The sequence below is a fragment of the Apis cerana genome, linkage group LG3 (assembly GCF_029169275.1).
Source record: "Apis cerana isolate GH-2021 linkage group LG3, AcerK_1.0, whole genome shotgun sequence".
In the NCBI taxonomy this organism is placed as follows: Eukaryota; Metazoa; Arthropoda; class Insecta; order Hymenoptera; family Apidae; genus Apis; species Apis cerana.
Window position 1 is genome coordinate 5140545 of NC_083854.1, and position 26246 is coordinate 5166790.

Consider the following 26246-nt stretch of genomic DNA (forward strand, 5'->3'; position numbering starts at 1 on the left):
AAGACAGTACTTGACAGTACTTGGTCGGCTTCAAATGAGAACGTGACAAAAGAAAAGGGTTAATAATGTAGAAACAGAACTATACGTTGCGAAAAAATACCATAACAATCAAATACGGTGAAAATAATGAGGAGAATAAACCGAAAAAATTTATGAACATTCTCGATTCGTTATCGGTGAATTAATATCGTTAATTGAGATATCGATTCTTCTAATCAATCTATTGTCACATTCCAATTGAACAATAACAATAATTTTATTGGATGTTTAGAAATATATTTACATTGATAGATATTTTGAAAAACAGATTTTAAATATTTATTAATTTATAATAAAACTCAATTTCTAAAAAAAAAAAACTGGAATAGATATTGATTTTAATTACAATAATTTTAATTATTATAATATTTCAATTTTCAATTTTAAGGATTTAAGAACAAAGAAAAAAAATTTTTCTGAAATATTTTGAAGAATTTGAATTCAAAATATAATAATACAAAAAAAAACATAATAATACGTAAAAAATAAAACGTAATTGATAATTTCAATTGTCTCCTCTTCTTATTAATAGGGATACTATACATGCATCGCACAGAGTCCGGTAAGGGCCAGAAGTCAACTACACAATTGACTACATGATCGTATATTTCCAAGAAATATTCATTAAATATATTGTCCTTCGAGTTATGGAACAAATGTCATCCACTGTTTCAAATTAAAACAAAGAATTTTATTTATTCAATTCTAGTTAGTGACTATTTGATTAGTTAATTCGATAATAAAAGATTAAAATTTAAAAAAAAATATTATTAATATCTTTCTTGAAAATAAATCTTAAAATTGATTTTTTAAGTAAAACTAAATTTTCCTATCGATATATTCATCTATTTATTTTTACTATATACCATAACCTTCAACTTGTATTGTAATAAGAGTGAAGATGCCAGTGTAAATCATTCAATATATCACATCCAATTATGTTCTATCAGAGAAGAATTAAGAATGATTCAAATCGTATTTGAAACTTTTGATTACTTTGATTACTTTGAAATTTATTTCTTAGTTACAGATTATTTATTTTTATAATTTTATTGATTGTCATAATTCAGTTTCATTCGTTCATGACATCAAATTTACGACAAATTAGAAAAAAAATTTCTTTCATCTTTGGATTTTTAATAGATAAATGTATTGGCTACATTTCAATCAAAGAATAAATATTGTTCGATAGTTTATGTTGTACACTGTTCAAACTTTTCGACTACGAAACACACCTCCGACGAAAATAGAATCATGTATACGTGCATAAGCGTGAGTGCATCGTGCGCATTACGTAACAAGTGCACGTGTACACTGAATGTCGATACGAGGGAAACGATCGAAATCTTAGTATGCGCATGCAGTCATTTTGGCACCTGCGAATATAATAATTTCTTGAATCATTTGAAAAAGCTTATGAGCTATTTAGAACAAAATTAAACAACATTATGAATAGATCAAGAGATTTAGATATTTTTTTCATGACAAAATAATAAAAATAAAAAAAAAATGTTTAAGAATAAGAAGAAATTGTTACCTACATACATCAAATATAATTTTAAAGAAATATATAACAATGTATAAAATATATATTAAGTTTAAAATTTATTTTGAAAAATTTTATAAATTTCATTTTTTTTTTCCAGAAGAAATAGCCAATTCATATAGTTCCAAATGTTTCAAATATTTTCAAATGCTCTTTAAAAAATATGTATTAGTTAAAGATAATCGATTTCTTTTTTTTTTTTTTGCTCGGTTCTTGAGAATTAATAAACAACATACTTTGCAGGCTGCTTTTATTAAATAATTTTTTATAAGATACAAAGACTCTTCGGATGGAGCAATTTATCATCGTGTTCTATATATTATCCGCCAACTGTAACTTATGGTGATTAAAATATGTCACGCGAGATTACTCCTGCATGCTTGATTATACTTTTTTAATGTCGTACAATGTTACTTCTGAAAATATTTTCATTTTGTCATTATCTTGAATCTCGTTATAAAACAGATGGTTCATTTCAATATTTCAATAATTATATTTCAATAATTATAATTATTTTTTATCCACTTATAATTGATTATCAAGAAAAAACAAAAAAATTTTTAACCGATAAGATAGATATATATATTTTAAGAATTATACTTTATATGAATATTTAAAAATAAAATGAGATAAAAATTATAAATATATCTACTTATCATAATAATAATGTTATGTCGGTAATTTGATGAACTCTATTACCGACGAATTTGTAATAATTTTCTTTGATATTAACATTAATTGTAACTAACATTAGTAGTATCTGTAAAAAAAAATCATTAATGTATATTATACACTTATACAAAATCATATAATACTATTAAAACAATTTCACGACAATCGTTAAAATATATGAAAAATATCCTTTGAAAAATTCCAATGCGTGTAACTACGACATTATAGTTTACTATAATATCAACAACTCTATGCAAGAAATGCACATTATAAAGTATCAATAACTTTGCACAATGTACAATCAACATAACGTTCCGATTTCGTCACAGAATCGCGTTTAGAGTATTGATAGGTATCGATCTGTGTCGAGTAATTGGACAGCGTCCATCGATCTCTAGATTTACTTACAATCGATTCTTAATTCGTATCTTCTGAACGAGATGAAAATCAAACGATTAAACAGATATCAAAACACAATTATTTCTTACATATTTTTATTTGAATTTATATAGTATCTATAATATAGTAATATAACCTATCATTTTTAAAATTTTAAGTTTTTATTATTATCATCATTATATTATAATATTATTAAATAATATTAAATATCTTTATAAATATAATTTAATATAAAAATGGATATTAAAAATTTTATATTTCATTCGATGTTAATAATAAATTTCCCTGTCTTTTTAATTTTGAAACGACGATTATTATGACGTTCACTATAAACCGACATAAACTGATTTCAAGATGGTGGCTTCTCACAAGCGTCATTTAAATTAATCCTCGATTAATTCAATTTAGATTCCTGGAATATAATACTAACGCTTAAATGTAAATCTGCGAAGCTTAACAAGAAATTCATGGTCAACCAGAAGTGCCCCACTTTCTAATATTTAACATATATTTTATCTATAAACATGTAAGTATTAGCATTCGTAAGTGCAACAATGCATAGCGTCGTATCATTTCATTGGACAAAAATGTAAATTTAAAATTATTGCCATGATATTAGGTGAAAATCTTAAAAAAAAATTTAAACTAAGATAAATAATAGGAATAAACTTCAGTTAATTGATCAAATAAGTGAAAAAAAACATTGCACTAGTATTCAATTTAATAAAAATCTTAAATTATTATGTCGATATATGTATTATTAAATAACTTATGCAATAAAATGGAAACTTCATCTTATATAACAATTGACGGAAAAGAACAATTATTGTGTAGGTATATAACGGAAAGAAACAATTAATGTGCATGTAATGTGCATATTAATGTATTATTTTATTTTTGTTTTCCTATTATTCGTAATGAAAATAAAGATACAAAATTAAATTAATAGTCGCTATCTTTCAATATTTTTAGTTATTATGAAAGATCATATCTCTGACTGTGTTAATACATTTCGACAACACAATGTTAACATATTTGGTAACACGAGCAAACATATTCCTACTAATTGCCTTAGAATGTTCCATTTCGAAAATTATATGGGTACATCAATCCCTTATCTGTCAGATATGTAGGCGTATGAGCTTGATACGTAAAATCCTCCTAACGTAAGTTACTATGCATATAATGTATTATCTGTATAAATAATGGCATAATAATACAAGCGAATGTTTGCTTCGATATATATTAAGTGCTTTTACCGATCAGTACTTCAATATGATATGCAAATCGTATTGACGTAATAACCAATACTTTATTATAAATTATATAAAGTTTTTAAATAATTAGTTCCTAGTTAAAGTAAAAAAATTTTCAATTGTCAATTATCTTTTTCTAAAAATTTAATTTATTTTTATTCAATTTAATTTATTTTTAATATACTTTCAAAAACATTTAAAAAAAATTAAAAAATAGTTTATTCGAAAGAATAGTTACGTGAAATTATAATTGATTTTTGTTAAATATATTTTTAATATAATCACAAATATATGAAGCAATTTATTAATCAATTTGTGTATTTATTATCAATAATATTAAGAAATAAATGCTTTTATTTTACAATAAATCTTTACACCTGACTTACTTATACTGTTATATAGTAGTTAGCGTCAGGCGATAAATGTTTCTTCAGGATCGTCAAATATCTACACAATACTTTCAACGAACTTTTGCGTTTTAGAATCACTTAATAAAAAAGATGCAACACACAATCACAAAATCACAATCCGATAATTTCGCGAGGTTTGCAAATGGCTCTGATGCCATTCGTGCAACGGGAGCTAATGGTTGCGAGATGATACCCGAATGATCGTTAAGGACAAACTTAATAATAGTAGCCGGATATTTACTATAGATCTCTACTCGTCCAATTGGCCGGTCAGAGATGAATTCATGACTGGCAGCTACTTTGTAAATATATGACGAATATCGAGCCAAAATCATCGTTTTGCAACCTGTATAAAAGATATACGAAATATATAAGTACTCACAAATATAACAAATCTTATAAGTAAATATGTATATTTTTGTACGTAATTATGTGGATGCAACCAGTACACGCACAAGAAATTACACATTTATGGATCTGATCTCATCATGCTTTTTATTAAGATTATACAATCTTCAAAATAATTTATCATTTTAAATTTATGGTTGAATAATAAAAAGAATATGAAATAGATGAAAAGATAATTATAACGTTGATATGAAAATGGAAAAGTTAAAAAAATTTTTTGAAACATACACTTTCATCGATGAAAATTAAATCTTCAAGATTAAAATTAATTTTCTATCAATGTGATTACAGAAATATTTATGGACATATATAATTTAAAAATTTTATTAATTTCAAAATATGAAATAATTCTTCAAAATAATTTTTATAAACAGAATTTTTAATTATATTATGTTATACTGATGACGTAAGTAGAGTGTTATGACACTAGAGGTTGTCGAACTCGACGCATCACTTTCCATTTGTATGTTACTTAATATTAGAAAATTAAATCTATAATTTTCATGAAAATATATGTTACAAAAATTAATGAGACAAAACTTCGAAAAGAAAGTCTGTTATTTCTCATTTTCATTGATATTAGAATTAATTATTTATTAAATATTTCTATTTTTTGCCATTGACAAAAACAGCATTTAAATTGAAATCGAATAGAAAGATTCAATATTGATAAACAATATCATAAATTACAGATATTGAAAAAAATAAATTATATCGTTAAAACTTTGTAAGTACGTCAAATTGAATTTAAAGATTTTAGATTCCGTAAATGAAAGATATGATCTTCATCTTGATAAGATATTGCAAACCAAAACAATTCTTCCAATGTGGAATTTTAATGACTTACGAAATACAATTGAATTGCGAATGTTAGAAAATGTTGCGAGTAATTTTAATTATAATTTATTGTTGTAAATTCAAAAAAATTTTTATTAATTATTATATAATTATATAATTTATAATATTATTATATAAATATTTATTATATTAAGATTGATTGTTCTTTTTTTACATATTGTCAAAATATTTTAATAATCTTTTAATCATAAAGAATTGCTTTATGCAAACAATGAATAATTTTTGTATACGATAAGAAAAAATTATAAAAAATATAATATTTATTATAGTGTAAGGATATGTTTGTTTACATAACAGCACAACATAGCATAGTGGTATAGTAGCATAACTTTACTATGATATACAATTACTAAATCACATTTTTTAATCAAACTTCTATAGGTTTATATTCATTATCTTCGTTGAATAATATAAAATTTTAATACAATATAAGAACAAGACTAAAAAATCCTTTTATCTACAAGTTGAATAATACAAAATTATTAAAGAATAAATCTTATAATATCGCAAGACCTAACCTAAATTTTAATCTGCTATTCTTCTTGCTATTTGATAATCACTTACCCCTTCGTGATTTGGCGCCAGGATAATTCACCGCTTTTTCGTTTTCGGGAATTGTCTGTCGGGAATTGTGATTCGACACAAATGTCCTCGTATCTAACGTTCACCAACCCACTCCTTGCATGACATACTTGTTTCAACTCCGCGATCGTTAAAATATCGAAAAAACACGCGATAATTCGTTCCTGCCGAATTGCGCGTTCGCGATCGACTTGTATTTGAAATAACATACATTACAACGTGAACCGTTCTTAAACACGAACAATGATGACGACGTTCACTGATCGACACCGGTGTCACGAATGTGATTCGCTTTTGTTTACTCTCTCTTTATGTCGTCAGCAGGTGGCGCGCAAAGAAGGGGAATTTACAGTTATTTTTCTTTTATATAATATCAAGAGGAACGTTTTTCAAGTACAAAATATTTAGCAAATTCGATTCTATTTTTTGATACATGATCAAAATACATCATAAAATTTTATGTAATAAATATTTAGAGAAATGATAAATTTATTGTATTTATTTAGACAATATCATAGATTTTATTATTATGTAATTTATGACTCAAAGTAATTAAATTACTGATTTATTTTTTGTTAAAAGTCTAAAAAATATAATGTCTTATTAATCTTTCTTTTTATTTTGAAAAAAATAATATTTATTTACAAAGTACAAGTATTTTAGACATGTATGGACCATCAAGTTCGTATCCCATTTTTCGATAATAATTCCTTGTTCCAACACCTGAATAAAATCATATATAATGCTTTTATAATATTTAAAATTAAATTGTTTAATTTTTACCTGATATGACGGAAATTTTATGAGATCCATGTTCTTCCTTTGCTATCCGTTCAGCTTCTTCCATTAATAACATTCCAAATCCTTGATGCTGAAACTTTGTAGGATCACGGGCATTTACTGGAACAACGCTACCATATACATGAAGTTCTCTCACTATTGAACATTTTTCTTTAAGTTCTGACCTATAATACACATTTTATTAATATAATTTTTTAATATTCGTTAAATAATTTTAATGATTTTAATTCACCTAAACGTTTCATTTGAACATTTTCTAAGTCTTAGTAAACCAACTAAAATATCTTGAGTGGGATCTTCATAGGATAAAAATGTTTCCCATCCACCATTGGCAACATAATCACGTCGTATAAGTTCTACTTCATAAGGTTGTACTTTGTGATGTATTTCTTGAATACCCACTTCTCGAGTTCTAACATCGCGACAATCAGTTCCCAAATCTTTCATTCTTGCTAGTGCCAACTCACGTAAATTTCCATGTTCCACACCAGAGCTATGTGTTTTACAATTAAATTTAATATATAACATATCATAATATACATACATAAAATATAATACCTAACTAAAGGCATAGGTATATCTCTCTGTACACGATATACACGAGTCCAAGGTGGTATCAAAGACAATATTCGAGCAATAAGATCTACTAAAACACTCGGTGGATAGCTTTTATATCTTCCTGTTTTCCATAACTCATATAAACCTGTACCTCGTATAACTAACGTTGGATAAATTTTCAATCCATCTGCTCTGAAAGCAGGATTTTCAAAGAATTCCTAAAATATATATAATTTCATTAATAAATTAAAAAAATGAAATAATTACATAATTCGTTAGAAATATAATTAGAAATATAACATACAATGAATTGATTTACATCTCTCTCAATATCAACATTTGGTAAATCTGGCATCATATGCGCTATTACTTTAAAACCAGTATCTTTTGATAATTGAAAACTTTCGCATACTGCACGAACTGTATGTCCTCTATTAGTATCTCGTGCTACATCTTCATATACAGATTGAACTCCAATTTCTAAACGAGTACACCTATTACGTTTTAATATATTATGTTATAAATTTAAAAAAAAATAGAAATATATTTATATATATAAATCATTATATTATACATACCCATAACGTAACATATCAGAAAGATGTTTCTTAAGACAATAATCAGGACGTGTTTCTATAGTAATACCAATACATTTTGTACGACTTCGTTCAGAAAATTTTACTGCTTCATCGACATTGCTACTTACATGACCAGACAGAGCATCATGTAAATTTCGAATAAAATAATCTCTGTAATCTTCTGGCAGAGACATAAAAGTACCTCCCATAACAATAAATTCAATTTTGTCTACATTATGTCCCAATTGTTTTAACTGAAATAACATTTTAATCAATATTTAAATTAATTTAGAATAAATTAATAATTATAATAATAAATAAATTAAATTAATATAAAATAATTTATATAGAAGTAAATATCTTTATATAGAAGTATATAGAATAAATATCTTTACCTGTTCTACACGATGCCTAGTTTGTAGAAATGGATTATATCTTGCACGAATAGCTCTCATAGATGTAGGTTCATAACCAGTATAAGATTGTGTAGAATATTCAAAATCAGAATCAGGTCCACCAGGACAATATACACAAATATTTCCTGTCATATTAATATGAGGACATCGATGAGGTTTGCACATTACAGCTACAACAGCTATCTATAAAAATCAAATTACTTTGTGAATATATTTTTTAAATAAATATAATTTGCTTTTGAATATGCATTAATAATTTTTGTTACTACAATTAGAATTTAATTAAAATTATTATATAAATTATAATAAGGAAAATACTAACTCCACTAGCAGTTCTAATAGGTTTTGCCTTTAATTTTGGTATTAATATACTTCTTGCATCAACAGGAACAGCTGCTATAATGTCAACCAATCTTGGTGAAGTTTCTAACCCATATTTAGAAGCAATTCGTGTTTTTAATTTATTTAAATCAATATCTCTGTTTTCTTCATGTGCTTTTAATAATTCTTGTATAATTTCTCCAATTGTCATAACCATACGTTCTTCTTTGCTTTGTTCAAATTCTAAAATTAAGCATATAGCATAAATAAAATTATAATTAAATAAATAAAATTATCTTTGTAAAAATAAAATAATATATATTATAAAATAAATTTGTATACTTTAAAAAAATTATTATAAGTGTATTAATTTTAATAATATTACCTTTTCTTTTTTTTACCATTATAATATTTAATTATTTAAGATTACTGATAAAATAATTATTAATTCTTTTTGCGAAATATAAATGTTTATTTGGTTTTAAGTTAACTTCGATAATAAATCTTCATTAATAAATCTAACTTATTATAGAATAGAATAACGAACAATGAATAACCTATCCATTTTCTTGTTCAGATCTTTCTTACCATTTTAATATCATTTTCGATATTATCGATTCAGCATTAAATAAGAATGCAATACTTATGCAATACAAGTAATGACATCTATATATTTGACTAATAACTATTTTTTATATATATATATAAAATAACAATTGATATGATAATAATTAGATCGAATAAATTTTGTTAAAATTTTTAATTAGTTTTTAAAAAATTAAATAAAGATAAATAAGTTATAATAAGTTATAATAAAGTTAATTAGATATCATTGCTTTTTCAGCATATAAATTTTATAAAGGGCAAATATAAGAAGAATAATTCTAAAAATGTTAGATGATGTTCTACTTCCAGAATCCGCACTCGATTAATTGTCTTGTGATTGAATGTCTTTTTTGTAAATCGATTCTGATTTATGTCTCAGTCCTTTCTATATCGTCAGAATAGTTATTCTGTTAATAAGTTATTCTTTTGCTATCATAATCTTCGAGTGGTCACGATTGGTGAATATCTGTCCGGCGATTCTCATAAGTCCAGTAACATAAGTCGTGATATGATAATAATTTGAGTTTTGGTTTTCTTAAATTATTCACTATTTTTTCTTTTTTATATTTTTGCATTTGTTCTTGATTGACATTTATTTTTAAATATTACATTAAATATTTATCTGTTTTTAAAATTTATTTTATTATTGTTCAAATGCACTCAAGAAATGATATTAGTAGTTAATTTTTAATATTCTTACCTTAGCATGCTTTTGAAAAGATATCTTTGACTTAAAGAAATGGCGCTGATAAGTAATTTCTATTTTATATTTATTCTTTTTTTACTATTACTTATTATTCTTATTATTTAATTAAATCATACAACAAATTATACAAATTAAATAAATGGCTTAATTTTGACATTATTCTTTCATATATAATTATAAAATTTCTTAGAATTCTTATTATTTAATTTTTAAAAATTAAATTAATATATTTTAATAGATATGGATAATCATTTTTATGATCATTTATTTTTGATTTATAATACATAAAATATGGAATAAACATTACATATGAGAATGATGTCTTTGTAAGTTTGAATATTCACTTATTTATATTGGTTTCTTATATACGAAATTCACATTTTTATTTTTAATATTCATTTTCATGCAAATTTTTAACATCTGTACCATTATTTTTAATATTCATGCAAAATATATATTTTAATGTAATCTATAAGATTTTATTTTTAATTATAAATAAATCAGTATAAATATATTATGGATACACATATATTATATATACATATACATATAATATATTCATTTTATAATTATTATTAACAATATATAAATTATTTCAAGAATTTATTTTATCTAATTTTGTTTTCGAAATAATATTATTCACAATAATAAAAAAAATTTTCATTATCTAAACTTATTTTCTACTACTTATCTAAACTTATAAAAAAATGTCTACTGCTATTTCAATAAATTTAATTTAATAAATTTAATTTTTTAACACTTTTTTTGACAAAAATATAATTCTGTATATAAACAAGTAATTCTTTTTATCTAATGCTGATTCTGATCTTCATAGCAAATTAACATGAAAATGATAAATATAATCTTAAAGTATAATTAATCAAATATTCTACTTTAATAATTGAAAAACTTAATTTAATTCATATCTTTAAATTTATATCGAGCATTAACACCAGGATTTAAGATATCATATGAATTGAAATTCTAACATTAAAAACTATATCATTTCTAGTAAACTTATATGATTATTGACTTATATGATAAAATATTATTTTTCAATTTCAATAATTTATTTATGATAACCAATAATTATCATACCATTTTATTAAGAATAATTTACATTATCAATATTGAAATTATCATCCATCGATTTTTAGATTGGATTGATTCAAGATCTGATCAATTCTAATAAATTTTTCAATAAATTTTTCATTAAAAATATCGAAGAAATTCATCAACCTTTGTCTTTGTTTTCTGTCAATTCTTCATTAAGTTTTTTATGAACAGATTCCATGTGATTTACATCCACTTCAATTACAAAAATGGATGCGGGTGGTGTTTCTTCAATGTGATCTATTTCTGCCGGAAGAAGCGGCATTAAAGGTTTATAAGTTTGTAATTCCATTGAAGTAATATGAGAGGATGATCTCGAAATATTCGAATCAATCCTGTTATTTTCAAATTTGTCACTTTCGTTTCGTTGAAATTCGTTGCTATTTTGACTCACATTGTCACCTTCCTGTTTGTCACTTTGCGAAGAACTTGACGCATTTCCGATTTCTTTATCTCGAATCGAAATATTTCGAGGCACAGATAACAATCCTTTCGATCTGACATCAGTTACCTATTATTAAAGTCATCGATAAAAATAAAATCGATAAAAATAAAGTCGATAAAATAAATCGATAAAATAAAATCGATAAAATAAAATATTTTTTTGTAAAAAATAAAAGAATTTTTGTGATCAAATGACAATCTTTATTAAAACTTTAAAAAATAATTTATTATTATTATATAGCATTAATAAAAAGAATGATTATATTATAAATTATTCAAATCAATGTTATCTCATTATATTTTCTTGAAAGTGCAACAATTTTTATTCTCCAATTATTTCGATAATTCTAAAAAATTGAATAAATATACCTGGCGCAATAAATTTGATGTCGGTCCTTTCGAAGATGATAGTCCACCGATTTGTTTATGGTATTGCCTTTGAGAACCAACTAAGGAACCACGATCATGAATTACACTAACCACACTAGATTTCATATCATTGTGTGGAAATAGAAGTTTCCACATGAAGTTTTTAAGCGCTGCACGAAAATCTTTCAAATGGTAAGCATAGAGTAATGGGTTACCCGCCGAGTTTAAATGCGATAGAATTATACAAAAATTCATAACAACATCGTTTACCCTACACCATGGACAGAACGCCATCACGCAGTTAATGGTATACAGTGGGATCCAACAAATGATGAAAAAGATTACAATGCGTGACAGATTCTGTGTCGCTTTTACTTCACGCTTCCTGGCGGCGCCAAGTAAACGTAACATGGTTCCAGTTGTCTGATTTCCGGTACGACGACCTGGATTCATCGTTACAATTTGTTGCAACTGTAAGAATATATTATAATAATAATTAATATAAGTGAACAAAAAAATTTTAATAATTTTAATAATGGAATAGAATAATTTAAATATAAAATTTTAAAAATATTATATGTGTGTATTAAAAAAAATATGAATTATATATTAACTATATTATCATCATTGTGAAGATTATTCAATTATGAAAAATTTTCGCAAGTTTAAAGTATTTATATGAAATGATGATATATGAATATTCAATTAATTAAAAAAGATTAATTTCAAGAGTTAATGAATAATAATGAAATGTTCGATAATTCATTGTCATGTTTGCATCGTATATTCACATATATACACGCATATATTGTGCCATATATTTGAAGTAAAAGTATCTGACCTGTTTTACGACCACTCGATATATATGAGCGTAGAAGGCAGCAATTAATAGCGCGGGAAAAATGATCGTGGCGAAATATAGAAACACCAAGTAATCGTAATCCATCACTTCGGTAAAGATGCATTTCTCGTTGGATTTCTTACCCGCGTTCCATCCTAATAGCGGTAGAAAACCAACTAGTGTACCGGCGATCCAACATACGCAGATTATACCTGAAAGAACAAGATTATTAAATTATATTCGTTATTGTTTTATTGTTATTTTAAAATATTATTTATTCTTGGTTTATTCTATTGATTTAGAATAATAAAACATACAATACTAAAATACTAATAATAAAATATTAAAAATATGTGTTTTTTAAATCAATTTCTTTATACAATTTTTTTAAGGTTAGTTTTAAGTCAATCATATTGATATATGATTTTTTTTTCATAAATTATATCGAAAATATTTAAAATGTTAATTTTTATAGTTTTTACTGAAAAATTATATTCTAATAATTTTATATGCACAAAGTAGGATATTTTGGACAAAAAATGGAATGATTTATAAGATTCCGGAGTAAAAGTATGAAAAGTCGGTCAAAAGATTCGATGATGGAGGTGCATATTATCGATTGGAAAGCATGGCAATAAACGCACCTTTTTCCTTCGTTGGAGAGATGGTATCAGTCAGTAAGCTCATAATTAAAATCACTCTCGCCATAAATAGGCAAAACGCTTAAATTAATCATGGTTGGGCAATCTGGTAGTAAAATGAGAAATATCTAATTGGACCAGCATAATATTTAAAACAGACTTCAATAATATTTTTTTATCAATTATAATTATTATTTTTATTAATATTTCAAAATTTCGATTTGTTTGTTTTTTTTTTACGAATGTATTATCTCCATAGAAAAAAAAATGCGATTTCCATCAATTTCATCATAAAGATAAAAGAAAATCCTTTGGGAAATCGAACAGATGGATATTTCAAGTATATTTCATACTCTATGAAATATGTTGACATTATCGGAATGTAGATGGAATTTTTTAAATTCCTATACTAATTATATAAATAATATATAAATTATTTATCGTGGAATCGATACATTATTATCTACTTTTATAAATTTATAAAAAAAAATGTTATATATAAAAATAGGATAGAGATTTTTAAGTAAAATTTACTTAAAAAAAAATATACTATATAAAAATTATTTTTTCCGAAAAATTTTATTTTTAAATTATGAATATTATGAATATTAATACAATTTTGATTCCAAAAAAAATGATAATCTGTTATAATTTGTTACTTGGCAAAAAGAATAATGGAATTTAATATTAATACTCAATAATTTCTTTTTTGAAAAAAAGTTATTTCTTCTTTATTATAAATTATTAATTAAGATTAATAATTAAGATTAATAATTAAGATAAGAATACTTATATAGAACTTAATTATAAAAAAGACATTTAGAAACAGGAATTATATTGATAATTTATTACATAAAATTCATTAAGTAATTATAAAAATATTTGATATAAAAATGGATTAATTAATTTTAAATTAAATTTCTCAAGAATATCTATAATAATCTCATATTATTAAAATATTTTATGTACTCATTATTTATTGGCGTCTAAGATGTATTTTGTTACTTGGCAAATTTCATTGATTTAATTTCATGAAAAATTATAACAATTTTTTTGAAAAAAGAAACAGTACAGATAGAATAAACAAAAATATGTTTGAATGTAATATAAAAAATCATTTCCATTTTGTATTCTTAAAAAAATTATACTTAAATTGAGATTAGAATTTGTAACAATGGCTTCTAAGAATACATCTGAACAATGTTGTCTAATCAGTACTGACACAAATTGATGTTCTGTATTCTAATATAATGGAACGTGATAGAAATTCCTTATCATATTCCTTATCATATTGTAACTGTGTATTAATATTATTTTGTAAAATTTCGTTGTATTCGAAGTATTTAACTTCATACAAAGTTCAATGATTTGTAAATAATGTAAACTTTTTTGTAGTTAAAACACAATAAGTATAAAAAGTATACATATTTTTTAAAAAACAGTATGTATACCTATATTATCTATATTTACTATATTACTATATTATATGTAATTTGAATTTTTTTGAAACGTATATATAATTAATTTAATAATTTATATTTTTCCAGTTACTAATTATTTAAACGAGCAAATTGTTTTTGCATAAATTGAAACACTCGATGTCGATGAAAAAAAACAATATTTGAGATATATGGAGAATCGTGTAACAGGTGCTTTGCAAACAATTCCGCAAAATATAATTACGTGGCTCGTCACGATGTTATTTTATTGCAGCTCGATTAAACGGTTATGCGTACCATGCAGAATGTTTCTAGGAAGAGGTGATTTTAATTGGATTATCGGATAGCATAACGACATTGACACGAGAAACAAGTTTGTCGTATTTGCTGTACACTTCTCCGAACTTTTTGCGGACTTGCTCAATTATTGACTCTTACTACTTGCGTGTTGGCGATTACATGATAATAAATATTGTTTTCTTAAGTTATTTAACTTAAACAAATTATTTTTTTTTAATATTTTGAATTATTATTAATGCTTATATTTAAATAAAAAAAACAAAACAAAATGAAATATTTGTCAAATATGAAAAAATCTTATTTATAATTCTTCTAATTAATGAAATGTTTCAAGAAATTTTTTGATATTGATTGATTTTTTTTCATATTTTATGTATTAATCTCATATATTAATTTAATATATGTCACTTTTTAATTGAAAGAATAAGAAATCTGAAATCAATTAATTTGACTTTCTTCTTAATAATTCTATTGTTATGAAATTATGAAACTTAAATTTAAACTTTTTGACTTAGAAATTATTTATTAAGATTTATAATTATTATTAATTATATTATTAATTATATAATTATATGATTTTTTATATATAATATATAATTATATTAATTATATAATTTATTAAGATATTTATGAAATAATTTTTAATTAGAATTCTAAAATTTAAACCAATTATCTCACCAGTTTAAGTTCATCACTCTTACTATTTCTTACCTATGGCAGTTTTAGTTCGTACAGTGCGGGAATATCCCATGGGATGAAGTATTGCCCAGTAACGATCTACGGACACCGCCACTAGACAGAAAATACTGATCGTACAAAGAACAATCAACACAGAAACGGTGAACAAGCAAGCATGTAAATTCTTCGGTAAGCCAATGCTAGCTAAAATAGCAAAAGGTATTGCGAACAATCCGACCAAAAGATCAGCTGTGGCCAAAGAGATGATGTAATAATTAGTTCGTCGACGAAGTTTTTTCTCTTTGCTGAAGACGATGATTACTAAACCGTTACCAAACACTGCACACACTGCCACCAAGATCTCGCAAACTGTATACGGTAAATTAAGTTCTGAATGAGTTGACGCATTTAGGGCTGTTACAGTCAAATTATTGGCCAGCTCACTAATATTTGATGGAAATTCCATCACGATAAAATAATATTTTATAGACAATCGTCATTTACTTTTTACTCACTGATTCGGATAATTATTCACTGATTTATTTATTTATTAATTATTAATTATTGAAAGCATATTAATCATATATAGATAATAGAGATTAATTTTTAATATTTTTATTTAATTTATGTTTCATAGTTTATATTAAGTTCATGATAATTTGATATTCATTTGTTCTTTTTCACAGATTTATATGTATAAACAGATTCGTAAATAGAAAATGCAGAGTCGCGTGACCAACAACATTTGTTACAATTTCTTACAACATTTTTAATGGATCCCTTTAATTTCTGTGTACAGAATATTTGATATGCCATACGAGTTTGTATCATTTCTTTAAATAAATTCTATATTCTTAATAAATCACAAATGGCATGTCATACATTTAAGAAGAAAATTGATCATCGATATTTTTTTGCTTCCCTAATATGAAGAATTTCTACAAAAATCATTAAATATTTAATGATCATGTCAATTAATCCAATGATAATTAATCCATTTTATTTTAAAAGAAAAATACTAGCACATATAGAAAGACGGAAAAAAAAGCTTCGCCATTTATCTATATGAACATGTTATGGAAACTAACAAATTTTATACCATTTTTCGGTCGACAAGTTTTTTGTTCATACCTCTGTTATGCCATTCAAATGATATATCAATTCACTAGAAATATAATGTTTATATATATATATATATATATATAAATATAAATATATAAATATAAATATAAATATAAATATAAATATATAAGAGAAATATATATTCAATATATAATTCCGAATCAAATATTATTTAAATTAAATATCATATAAAATATCAAATTTCATGAATTATATTTTTCCATAATTATAATATTTTTAATTATAAATATTTCAAAATATTTGAGTGGAAGTCATGAAAAATCACAGAATTCATTACATCAATAATTTTATTTCTCGATCTTCTTTCAAAATAACTACAAGTGGAAGTTATGTATAATATAGAACTTAAGTTGTGTCTGTCTGTTATGTTGTGTAAGTTTGTTCAATGAGACTTCAATTCTCGTTATCTTTGTCCAGAATTAATAAAGCTTTTCAACTCGGGTAATTTCTTCCACAGGTAATTTAAGGTATCAGTGAGTAACTACGTTCTGTCAAAGAACAACAAATCGTCCATTGAGAAACAGGATGACTGGAAATCACGGGTTGCAAATGATCAAGTTCATTGAATAGAGTTCAACCACGTTTTGGTCGCGTACTTCCAAAGCTTATCATACAACATCATCTTCCAACCATGTTCATCAGAAGGTAATTTTAGTTTAGATGATACGCGTGCTTTTGATTATATTTTTAGCCATATTGGATATTGAGGTCATCAACATCATAAATTCAAAAAATATTTCTTCGTTTTTAAATATTAAATAGTTTCAAAGTTTCTATTATTGATTTTTCAATTACGTCCATTCTTTTAAATTGTAAATTCAATGAATCTTCTTATCATTTCAATTGAAATCATATAAAAAAAATAATTATGATGACTTGAATGATTGAATTAAATTTGTTTTTATCTTTTTTTTTAAATCGAATATAAATGTCATTCAAATTAATTAAATTCTATTTTTTATGAATCTATTTTATAATAAAATATTTCTAAATATTTATCTTTTATTTTTATTTGTAAATCTTAATTTATATATAACATATATTTAATACGTTTGAATGCCAACATTTTTATCTTCAATTTATAATAGTTTTATTCTATTAAAATGCATTACTTTTCAAATAAAAAAATCTCTTTTTAAAAAGAGATTTTTCGTTTTTTAATATTCAATTATCCTCTATTTTCTATGTCATGATAGATTACTAAAAGACATTTCTTTGAGAAGAAAAATAGATTAAAGTTTTAAATTTTATAATTATTGGAAGATTTTATTTTTAGAAAAGTTAAAAGTTAATAAATATATAATAAATATATAATATATATAATAAGATTAGTAATGATTACTTCAATCTTTTTGATGATAAAAAAATTATTGTTAATTTGTGATAAATTAAAATTATATAGAACATCAAGTTTATTTATAAAACTACTAAACATTTAATTTAAAACATTTCTCATTATTTATTTTAAATATGCAATAAATGTCATTTACAAATAAATTTTCATACTTAATTTTATAATTTTTATTATAATTTAAAAAAAAATTGATTCTATTTTAACTAGAAGAAAAGAGGTAAGAACTTAAAATCCAATTCAAAATATCTAAAATGATAAAAGAAAATAAAAGTCATCATGAATAATAATAAATAATGATAAAGAATATTTTAACATTATATTCTTCGATGTTCTAAACTTTTACGTTTATCTTTATTTATAGAGGATTAATATATCACTTGTCTATCATTATTATAGCCTCTATATAATATTTTAAATAAAATTTACTTAATATATTATTTTAAGATTTTATTGTTATGAAACATAATTTTTTATTTTATTATTATGAAAGAGTACTTAATTCATATTTTAAATAACAATCAAAATTCGTGGATTTCAATTAATCGAATATTTAAGGAACACCGATTCGATATCGTTCGATAGCCAATCAAAGTCACGCAGATCTTCACTGAACCAATCAACGTCAATCAATAACACCGCGCGCTTTTTTCCGAGGCGTCATAAATCAATCAGTTATCGATGTTTATTATGTGATGTGCTTTTCTAAAAATGCGAGTTAAATAAAAAAAAATTAGGCGTCATAAATAAAACGCATCCAGGGAACGCGTCCGTCTTCTCAACCCCGTGGCGCGTAACTGAGTTTCTTCGTAATATACAGGGACTAGTGGCGGTGGAGGTGGAATAGACACGGTTGTAGGTTATGGAGGTAGTGGTAGACCAGAAAAGAAAATTGACAATTTTATATGTTAATGTTTCCATGTTTTATCTAAATTAATTTCATATTGAAATAAAGTCTTTGAAAATGATGGCAAAAATTTAAAAATTTGAAATATTAAATTATTATATCTTATTCGTATTATAACAATTATATATATTTTCATTATAATTCATATTGAATTTTTAATTATATTTTAAATTTTAAATTTTAATAATATATCTGTATCGAATCTATATTATTTGAAGCATTAATAAACATTTAATATATATACTTTGAATTATTTAATATTTTTATTTAATTTTTGTTTAAAAAAGCTTTAATTTATAATTAGTCATATGAATTTGAATTATTGGTTATTTGCTGCGGTAGCATTTCTTCGTGAGTATCTTACGAGATTTGTAATTGGATAAGCGTGCTACGAGTAAGAATTCAATGACTTGTCTATATGTATAAGTGATAAAAGTCGACGCATATGAAATATACTATATAGATGTAAGTATGTTAGATAGTTAGTAAGTAATAAGTAGTACAAATTACTTTAGTATCCTCTCGACAAAATTAAGAGTTTTATTCCGTCTCTGGAACTTTTCATGATACTTTGAATTCTTTGGCACGAGAAAATTTTATATTTTTTCTTTTTTGTTAATATGATTAAATGTTTCAACTACAATTTGTATAATGAACATTGCATTTTAAATAAACTTATATGTATTTTCTTATTATTAGAAAATCATTACGTAATTGTTGAAAATATGAAGTGTTAATTCCCATTAACTTAAAAAATGTTTTTTTAATAGATTTTAATTACAAAAGGAATTTGTTTTATTAGAACATAATGTTATTATAATAACTATCGTATTTTTTTTTGTTGCTAAATATTCTATATGATGTTTCTTTTTCTTAGGAAAATTCCAAAAAGTAATCGATGTAATTAACTACACGCATGCGTGTTATACATAATAATGACGAAAATAGAAAACTCTATTTCTTTTTTAACACTTTATTTATAACACCATCTCTCTATTTATATCAGTACAAAAGCCTCTGGAAGTCATTTTATCCGAATCATCAGATTCTACGAGGCATTATTTATTCTATTTTTTAAATAGAATAAAAGGTATGATTATTTATATTAAGATAAAAAAAGTACAATAATATTAAGTTAATTTTTTTTTAATTCAATCATATATAATTAATTGAAACATATATATGTTTATAGAAAATAAATCATAGAAATAAACTATTTATTCAATATTCTATTAATCGAATCAAAAACGGGTATTTGTTATTTCATTTGACACGAGACAGGATCGGATTACTACCAAGGCTAACTAGACAAATGGATCTGCGCATTTTTCGTTCTCCCTTTCGCGCAAGGTGGTTATATCCCATATTTGTACGTGTATGTGTCGTAAGTTTGTTTGAAGTGAAAAATCGGATTTCTCTGCAAGTTTCTAAGAATTCAATTTTATAGAAATATATATATATATATATATATCCTTCGTGATTGATTTTCTTCTATATAATAAAGTTGAAAAATAATATAATTTTTCTAAGATATATATACTTTTTAATTTTCTGTTAAATTACTTATTTTAATGATTATACTACATGATACGAATTAAATCGATACGAGAAAATTTTTAAATACAATAAACAATTTCAGTCTCATTCTTATTCTAATTTCTAGTGTATATAAAAGATGCATAATAGGTCATTAACATCACATAAAGGAATCATTAATTGTATCGCGAAATTGAATGAATCATGACTAGACAATAACATCAAGAATATAAGTTTATATTAGTGAACCGTGGATACGTCACACTATTATGAGTAATCACACATATTCATATTATTAAATATTTAATGACTTAATGCTACTAATGCGATTAGAAGTACATAAGAAACTGTAGAAACCAATAATGTAAATATGAATTTTCTTATCAAATGATAAAATTTTAAAAAAAGATTAACGACTTTTTCTAATAAATTTTTTTATATTTTGTATATTTTTTTATATTTTTTTTTATTTTGGTATCTTGAAAATTTGCAATAGATTTATAATTAATTGGTTAATAAGATTCAATTCTTCATTGTGTAGCACTTACATATATTACATACTATATGTACAGTAATTAACTTGGTATGATAATTCAGGTAGTTTCCAAGTAGGGAAATAAAAGTTGTTAGAATCTTATGATGAATAATGGAATCCAATTAAAAAGATATGTAGATTTTTTCATGTGGTTTAATATAAAATTTACTCAATATTTTATATATAAATATGTAATATATAATAACATTACATATTAACATGATATAAATACATATTTGATTAATTATTTAAAATTTTTTTTTAAGTATATTTTGTAAAAAAAAGAAAAAATCGATATAAGATGAGAAAAAATTATTAATTATATATATATATATATTTTTTATCTGGAACATTTCTGTTACAATCCAATATTTTCCGAATCACAATATCAACGTTAACGAACCCCGTCGCATATAGCTAAGCTATATGCTTTGATCGACAGAAATGATCAGTTATCTGTACATGATTGATTGATTAAATAATAACTACTCTAGCGGCAATTCGTAGCCACTAGATTTGAAAAGTTATTTATTACTTCAATATCGTAAATTTTAATTACTTGTATTAAAATTTCTGCAAAATTTAAGATTTTAAATAATTTTTACAAGTTGAATGTATTCTTAAATCTTAATCTTTACAAATGAATTATATTTTTAATCATATTATTTATTATTTAAAAAAAGAGAAAATAAACAATGGTTTCCATATGTTTAAAGAAATGTATTTTTAATTATTTTTTAATTATTTTTTTAATTATATTTAATATTACAAAAAATAATTTGTATACAATTTATATTTGAAATTACATGTGAATGAATACATGTTAATTTTTATACAATATAACAATTTTAAGCTGATCAATTCATAGAAAATGACGTATTATTCGTTCTAAATGTGTTTCTGTTCGATTGAGTCCATGGTTCTAACATTGCTCGTATTATTATATATATGAACCATATAACAAAAACAAATCCAAGAAACATAAAGATTCCATAACTGTAAATAAATTAATATTATATGTTCTTAATATTAATTATCAAAATAACTAATATAGTATTGATTAAAAATATTAATTAAAAATATACTTTGTAAACCATGTAATAAATAATCCAAGACTTATGGGTACAAGTAAGCTATAATTAGCTAGTGGTCGCAAACTCAATCGAGGTGGAATACGTTCCTCATATCCGCAGGAAAGTCCATTTTGCGTTCGTTTTGGTAACTTCACAATTTTTGTTGGTGGTTGTAATATTTGTCGATAAATGTTTCCGAAAAAACCACTTTCATGATACATTCTAGTTATTTTGTGCCGATACTATTCAAAATATATGATTATAATTATAAAGATGTTTAAGTTGAAAATTAAAATAATAATTTAATAATTTTTCTAATATATTATTGAAAGGACTTTTATTAAAAGGATATTTACTTTTACGTTTATATATGTACAGAGTTTATAAAAATTCCTAACAAGTAATGCACATTCGTTACTTCGAATTGGTTGTAATTCTGGATCACCCATATATTCGATATATTGACATGTTTGTCTATCTTTTTGAATAGGTACAAACACACCTGGTTTACTTGTATCTAAACTAGAGTCCATCTAAATAATTAATAAGTTAGAACTTTTCTATTAATAACAATTAACAAACAAACAATTTTTTTTATACCTGTGATTGACTATGATAGAAAGATGTCGATAAAATGCTTTCATGGTATTCTTCATCAGCTTCAATAGCTACTTGAGGAATGTCTTCTACTTTAATCTAAAAATTCTATTTATTAAAATCAAATCAAATTATTAAAATCTAAAAATATTTTTCGTTTCTTATTACCTCGAAGATTTCAATTAATTGTTGCTGTGCATTTGCTAAATATATAGGAACACGACGTCTTTCTTCTATACTAACATCATCTGAAGAATAATCTTCACCATAAAAAAATTCCCATAATGCTAAAAAAAATCGTCTACTTTTTCGTTTCTTTTCTAATGCATCGATTAAACTAGTTGCTGTTAAATATGCTTGTTTAATTATGCTTAATAGGCATACGACCTAAAAAAAAATTCAAAAATGATTAGATATCTCAAATATATATGTATATGTATTTCATATTTACTTGTGATACAGTAGACATAGAAAACATTGGTACATATTGATAGGTTGGTCCTTCTAGTTCCGAAATTTGTTGTCGTACAATTGAAGCCCATTGATTTGTAGATACACATCGATTTCTACTTAGTCCAACATCATCCATATGACTTTCTATTTCGCATATTATTTTTGCTAGATGTGGTTGCGAAAAAACCTAAATATGATTTTTTTTTAAATTTCTTAAATAATAATATATAAGTCAAATATCTGAAAAAATTTAATATACTTTTGTAACTCTAAATAACATTAATGCATTTTTTGGGGCTACAAGATCTGTCCTCATAAATCGTGGAAGTAATTGTTGAAATATTGCTGAATATGCTAATAAATTATGTGCAATAAAAGGCATCCATCTATTTGGATCATGTATCTTTCCTCTTTCTTCTTCTTCAGATTTACTATAAAAAAATAAAATAATTTTTAATTGTAATTTATTAATAGATTTTTTTTTATATACATACCCTTCTTTTGTGTATGTTATACTAGGAAAATATCTCCATGGTTGAATAAAGCTTAACCATGCTTCAAGAATTAATCTAAAGGAACTATCTAGAGGCCAATGATGTATAGCTTTTCGAAGAAATGTGTAGATTTTACCTTGGACGGAAGGTAAAATAATTCTGTAAATAATTTTTAACAAAATTTTGTGATATTAATATTTAATTATATTTAATTATATTTAATTATTGTTTAACTTTTTCTTTAATATTAATATACCGTTTAAGTTCATCCATTGCACTTTTGTCGCCTGTAGCACTATTTGCAAATTCATGCAAAGTTTTTATAAATGCTCGAACTAGACGTATATGCTCTCCAGAATGAATACTATGCTGTAATTATAATTATATATAAATATACATATTTTATAAAAAAATTTTTATCATATACTTACTCGGCGGGGCACAGATGCAGGATATGATGTGCTTAAAGGTGAACATAATTTATCATCTTCTATATATTCTACCCAAAAATCAAGAAATACTTGAACTACGGTTTCACTTCTCCAAACTTGTGGCAAACATTGTTGTTGTGGTACAGTTGATGTGGAAGTCGGAGATCCTGGCGATAATATCGATGTTCTCAAAAGTCGTGGTGTTTGCATTCTATAATAATTTCTAATTATAATTTTTGTTTACTGTTAAGTAATTCTGAAGAATTATAATTTTATTTATGTTTTTTATTAATTTATTCATCGTTAATATTCGAAAAATACCTTTTAGATTCAGGTGATTGTACAAGTTTTCGTTGAGGTGTTTTTCTGATGTATGGACTAATTATTGGCAAAACAGGGGAATTATCTCTAGGTAAAAAATGGTATAAGTAACAATGTGCTAATTGAACATAAACAGTTTCCCAATTAATCCAGACATTCTCCTGCTGTTGTACTTGTAACCATGGATTTGTTAAATGATATGCAAAATGGAAAATGTAATATTCAAAGGGGTATGTATCATTATTAAGGATTTTATATGAATTTAAAAAACTATTTTATTGAATTATTGAAATGTTAAAGTATTAAAAAGTAAATCAAAGGATACTCATATTTAGAGCAGATACACAACGTGTACTTTGATCATCTCTGATTTTGTCTAGATAAAATGGTGGTATTACTCCTTCCTCTAACATTAGACGTATTTTTGCCTAAAATGAAAAAAATATATGAAATTAAATTTTATTAATTTTTTTAATTTTACTAATATACAAATCAATTTTTTACATACTGGTAAAAATGAAACTGGGAAGTTATATTTTAAATAACAATCTGGCAATAATTTATAACACAGTGAAAAGACAGGCCCTTGTGGATTAAGAAAATTACAAAGTGTTTCATATTCTTGAGCATTTTTCTTAAAAGTAATGCTATGTAAACCCCAACCAATATTGTCAGTAATTCCAAATAATGAATCTATTAATATTGAAAATACATGTTGTAATTCTGTTGTGCTTGATTCATCTATTAACATTGCTATTTCCTTGCATCTTTGCACCAATGGCATGTTTAAGTATCTTTGTAGTCTGATCTGCATATTAATTATATGAAGTAAATTAGATAGTTGTATAGAATAAAATTAAAAATTAAATTAAATTGTTAATTTAAATTAAAACATTTAATAAAATTTTTCATTTAATATTCTACATAAAAAATTATTCTATTTTTTTATTATTCTATTTACAATATATTTAATATAATTTCATACAAATAACACATGTACAATATTTTATATATTAATTTATTTATGAAAAATAATACATTTTTAATTAATTACAAAACTAATTGCATTGTTTTAATAAATAAATATTTGTAAAGTCTTTTTAAAAAAGCCGGTTAAAAAATTTTAGGTTATGTATAGGTTATGTTTTCACAAAAAAGTATATACATCCGATTAATAAAAATATGATACACGTATGCAATACCGTAGCAACGTCTGAAGATGCAGCCATATTCGTATTTATTTATGTTTCCACGAATTATTAAAAGTAACATTTAAAGAAAATTTACTGACAATTTATTGATTAATTCACGCCATACATACAGTTTTAGTAATAAAAGTGTTTACCACTACAAGAAATTTTTTCCTAGAGAAAAAAATAGAGAATTTCTTAATTTTAAAATATATTATTTAGAAATTATAAAAT

General features: G+C 24.0%; 3 protein-coding genes and 1 long non-coding RNA gene across 16 annotated transcripts in view; 1 reads left to right on the plus strand and 3 right to left on the minus strand.

Moving 5' to 3' along the window:
* LOC107997319 (TBC1 domain family member 1) overlaps positions 1–6756 on the minus strand; it is a 29116-nt gene extending 22360 nt beyond the window's left edge. Inside the window, exons 1-2 of one of the 3 annotated variants that reach the window (XM_017055832.3) lie at positions 6153–6756; positions 4564–4668 (exon numbers count right to left, since the gene is read on the minus strand). The gene's annotated coding sequence lies outside the window, so the exon portion shown is untranslated. Of the gene's footprint in view, positions 1–4298; positions 4530–4563; positions 4669–6152 lie in introns of those variants that run through there. The other 2 variants (XM_017055831.3, XM_017055833.3) reach the window with 2 other exon arrangements.
* A 12-nt stretch (positions 6757–6768) lies between these two features.
* On the minus strand, positions 6769–16674 carry LOC107997347 (elongator complex protein 3). Of its 3 annotated transcripts, none has more exons than XM_062072410.1 (12): positions 16015–16674; positions 12924–13135; positions 12083–12553; positions 11396–11780; positions 8846–9087; positions 8503–8706; positions 8108–8361; positions 7834–8023; positions 7530–7747; positions 7204–7464; positions 6954–7135; positions 6769–6893 (listed from the first exon to the last, which is right to left on the minus strand). In XM_062072410.1, exons 1-12 carry the CDS (start codon positions 16445–16447, stop codon positions 6808–6810), a joined length of 3138 nt encoding a protein of 1045 aa, XP_061928394.1. In that variant the 5' UTR covers positions 16448–16674; the 3' UTR covers positions 6769–6807. The 3 variants fall into 3 exon arrangements, with proteins under 3 accessions (XP_061928394.1, XP_061928395.1, XP_061928396.1); XM_062072411.1 differs by lacking the exon at positions 16015–16674 and adding an exon at positions 13568–13690; XM_062072412.1 differs by lacking the exons at positions 12924–13135; positions 16015–16674 and having other exon boundaries at positions 12083–12264; positions 12353–12371.
* On the plus strand, positions 13131–24971 carry LOC107997350 (uncharacterized). Of its 9 annotated transcripts, none has more exons than XR_009829088.1 (7): positions 13131–13315; positions 13443–13600; positions 15112–16359; positions 17582–19847; positions 20260–20472; positions 24096–24746; positions 24830–24971. It is a non-coding gene; the product is annotated as an uncharacterized LOC107997350 (long non-coding RNA). The 9 variants fall into 9 exon arrangements; XR_009829092.1 differs by having other exon boundaries at positions 13446–15005; XR_009829085.1 differs by having other exon boundaries at positions 13446–13600.
* On the minus strand, positions 22159–26226 carry LOC108002416 (sphingomyelin phosphodiesterase 4). The gene is made up of 14 exons (XM_062072413.1): positions 26025–26226; positions 25331–25630; positions 25148–25250; positions 24823–25054; positions 24502–24712; positions 24327–24439; positions 24071–24229; positions 23836–24007; positions 23575–23763; positions 23292–23510; positions 23127–23222; positions 22883–23059; positions 22539–22768; positions 22159–22449 (listed from the first exon to the last, which is right to left on the minus strand). Exons 1-14 carry the CDS (start codon positions 26049–26051, stop codon positions 22311–22313), a joined length of 2367 nt encoding a protein of 788 aa, XP_061928397.1. The 5' UTR covers positions 26052–26226; the 3' UTR covers positions 22159–22310.
* Between the last annotated feature and the right edge of the window lie 20 nt (positions 26227–26246).

Excerpts from the sequence above, each read along its gene's own strand:
- LOC108002416 (XM_062072413.1), bottom strand. The coding sequence starts at position 26,051 with ATGGCTGCATCTTCAGACGTTGCTACG. Across the intron at positions 25,251-25,330 it reads TCCCAGTTTCATTTTTACCA|GCAAAAATACGTCTAATGTT; the intron begins GTATGTAAAAAA and ends TTTTCATTTTAG. Across the intron at positions 23,511-23,574 it reads CTATGTCTACTGTATCACAA|GTCGTATGCCTATTAAGCAT; the intron begins GTAAATATGAAA and ends ATTTTTTTTTAG.
- LOC107997347 (XM_062072410.1), bottom strand. The coding sequence starts at position 16,447 with ATGGAATTTCCATCAAATATTAGTGAGCTGGCCAATAATTTGACTGTA. Across the intron at positions 13,136-16,014 it reads ACGAACTAAAACTGCCATAG|GTATAATCTGCGTATGTTGG; the intron begins GTAAGAAATAGT and ends TTGTTCTTTCAG. Across the intron at positions 8,024-8,107 it reads TCTGATATGTTACGTTATGG|GTGTACTCGTTTAGAAATTG; the intron begins GTATGTATAATA and ends AAAACGTAATAG.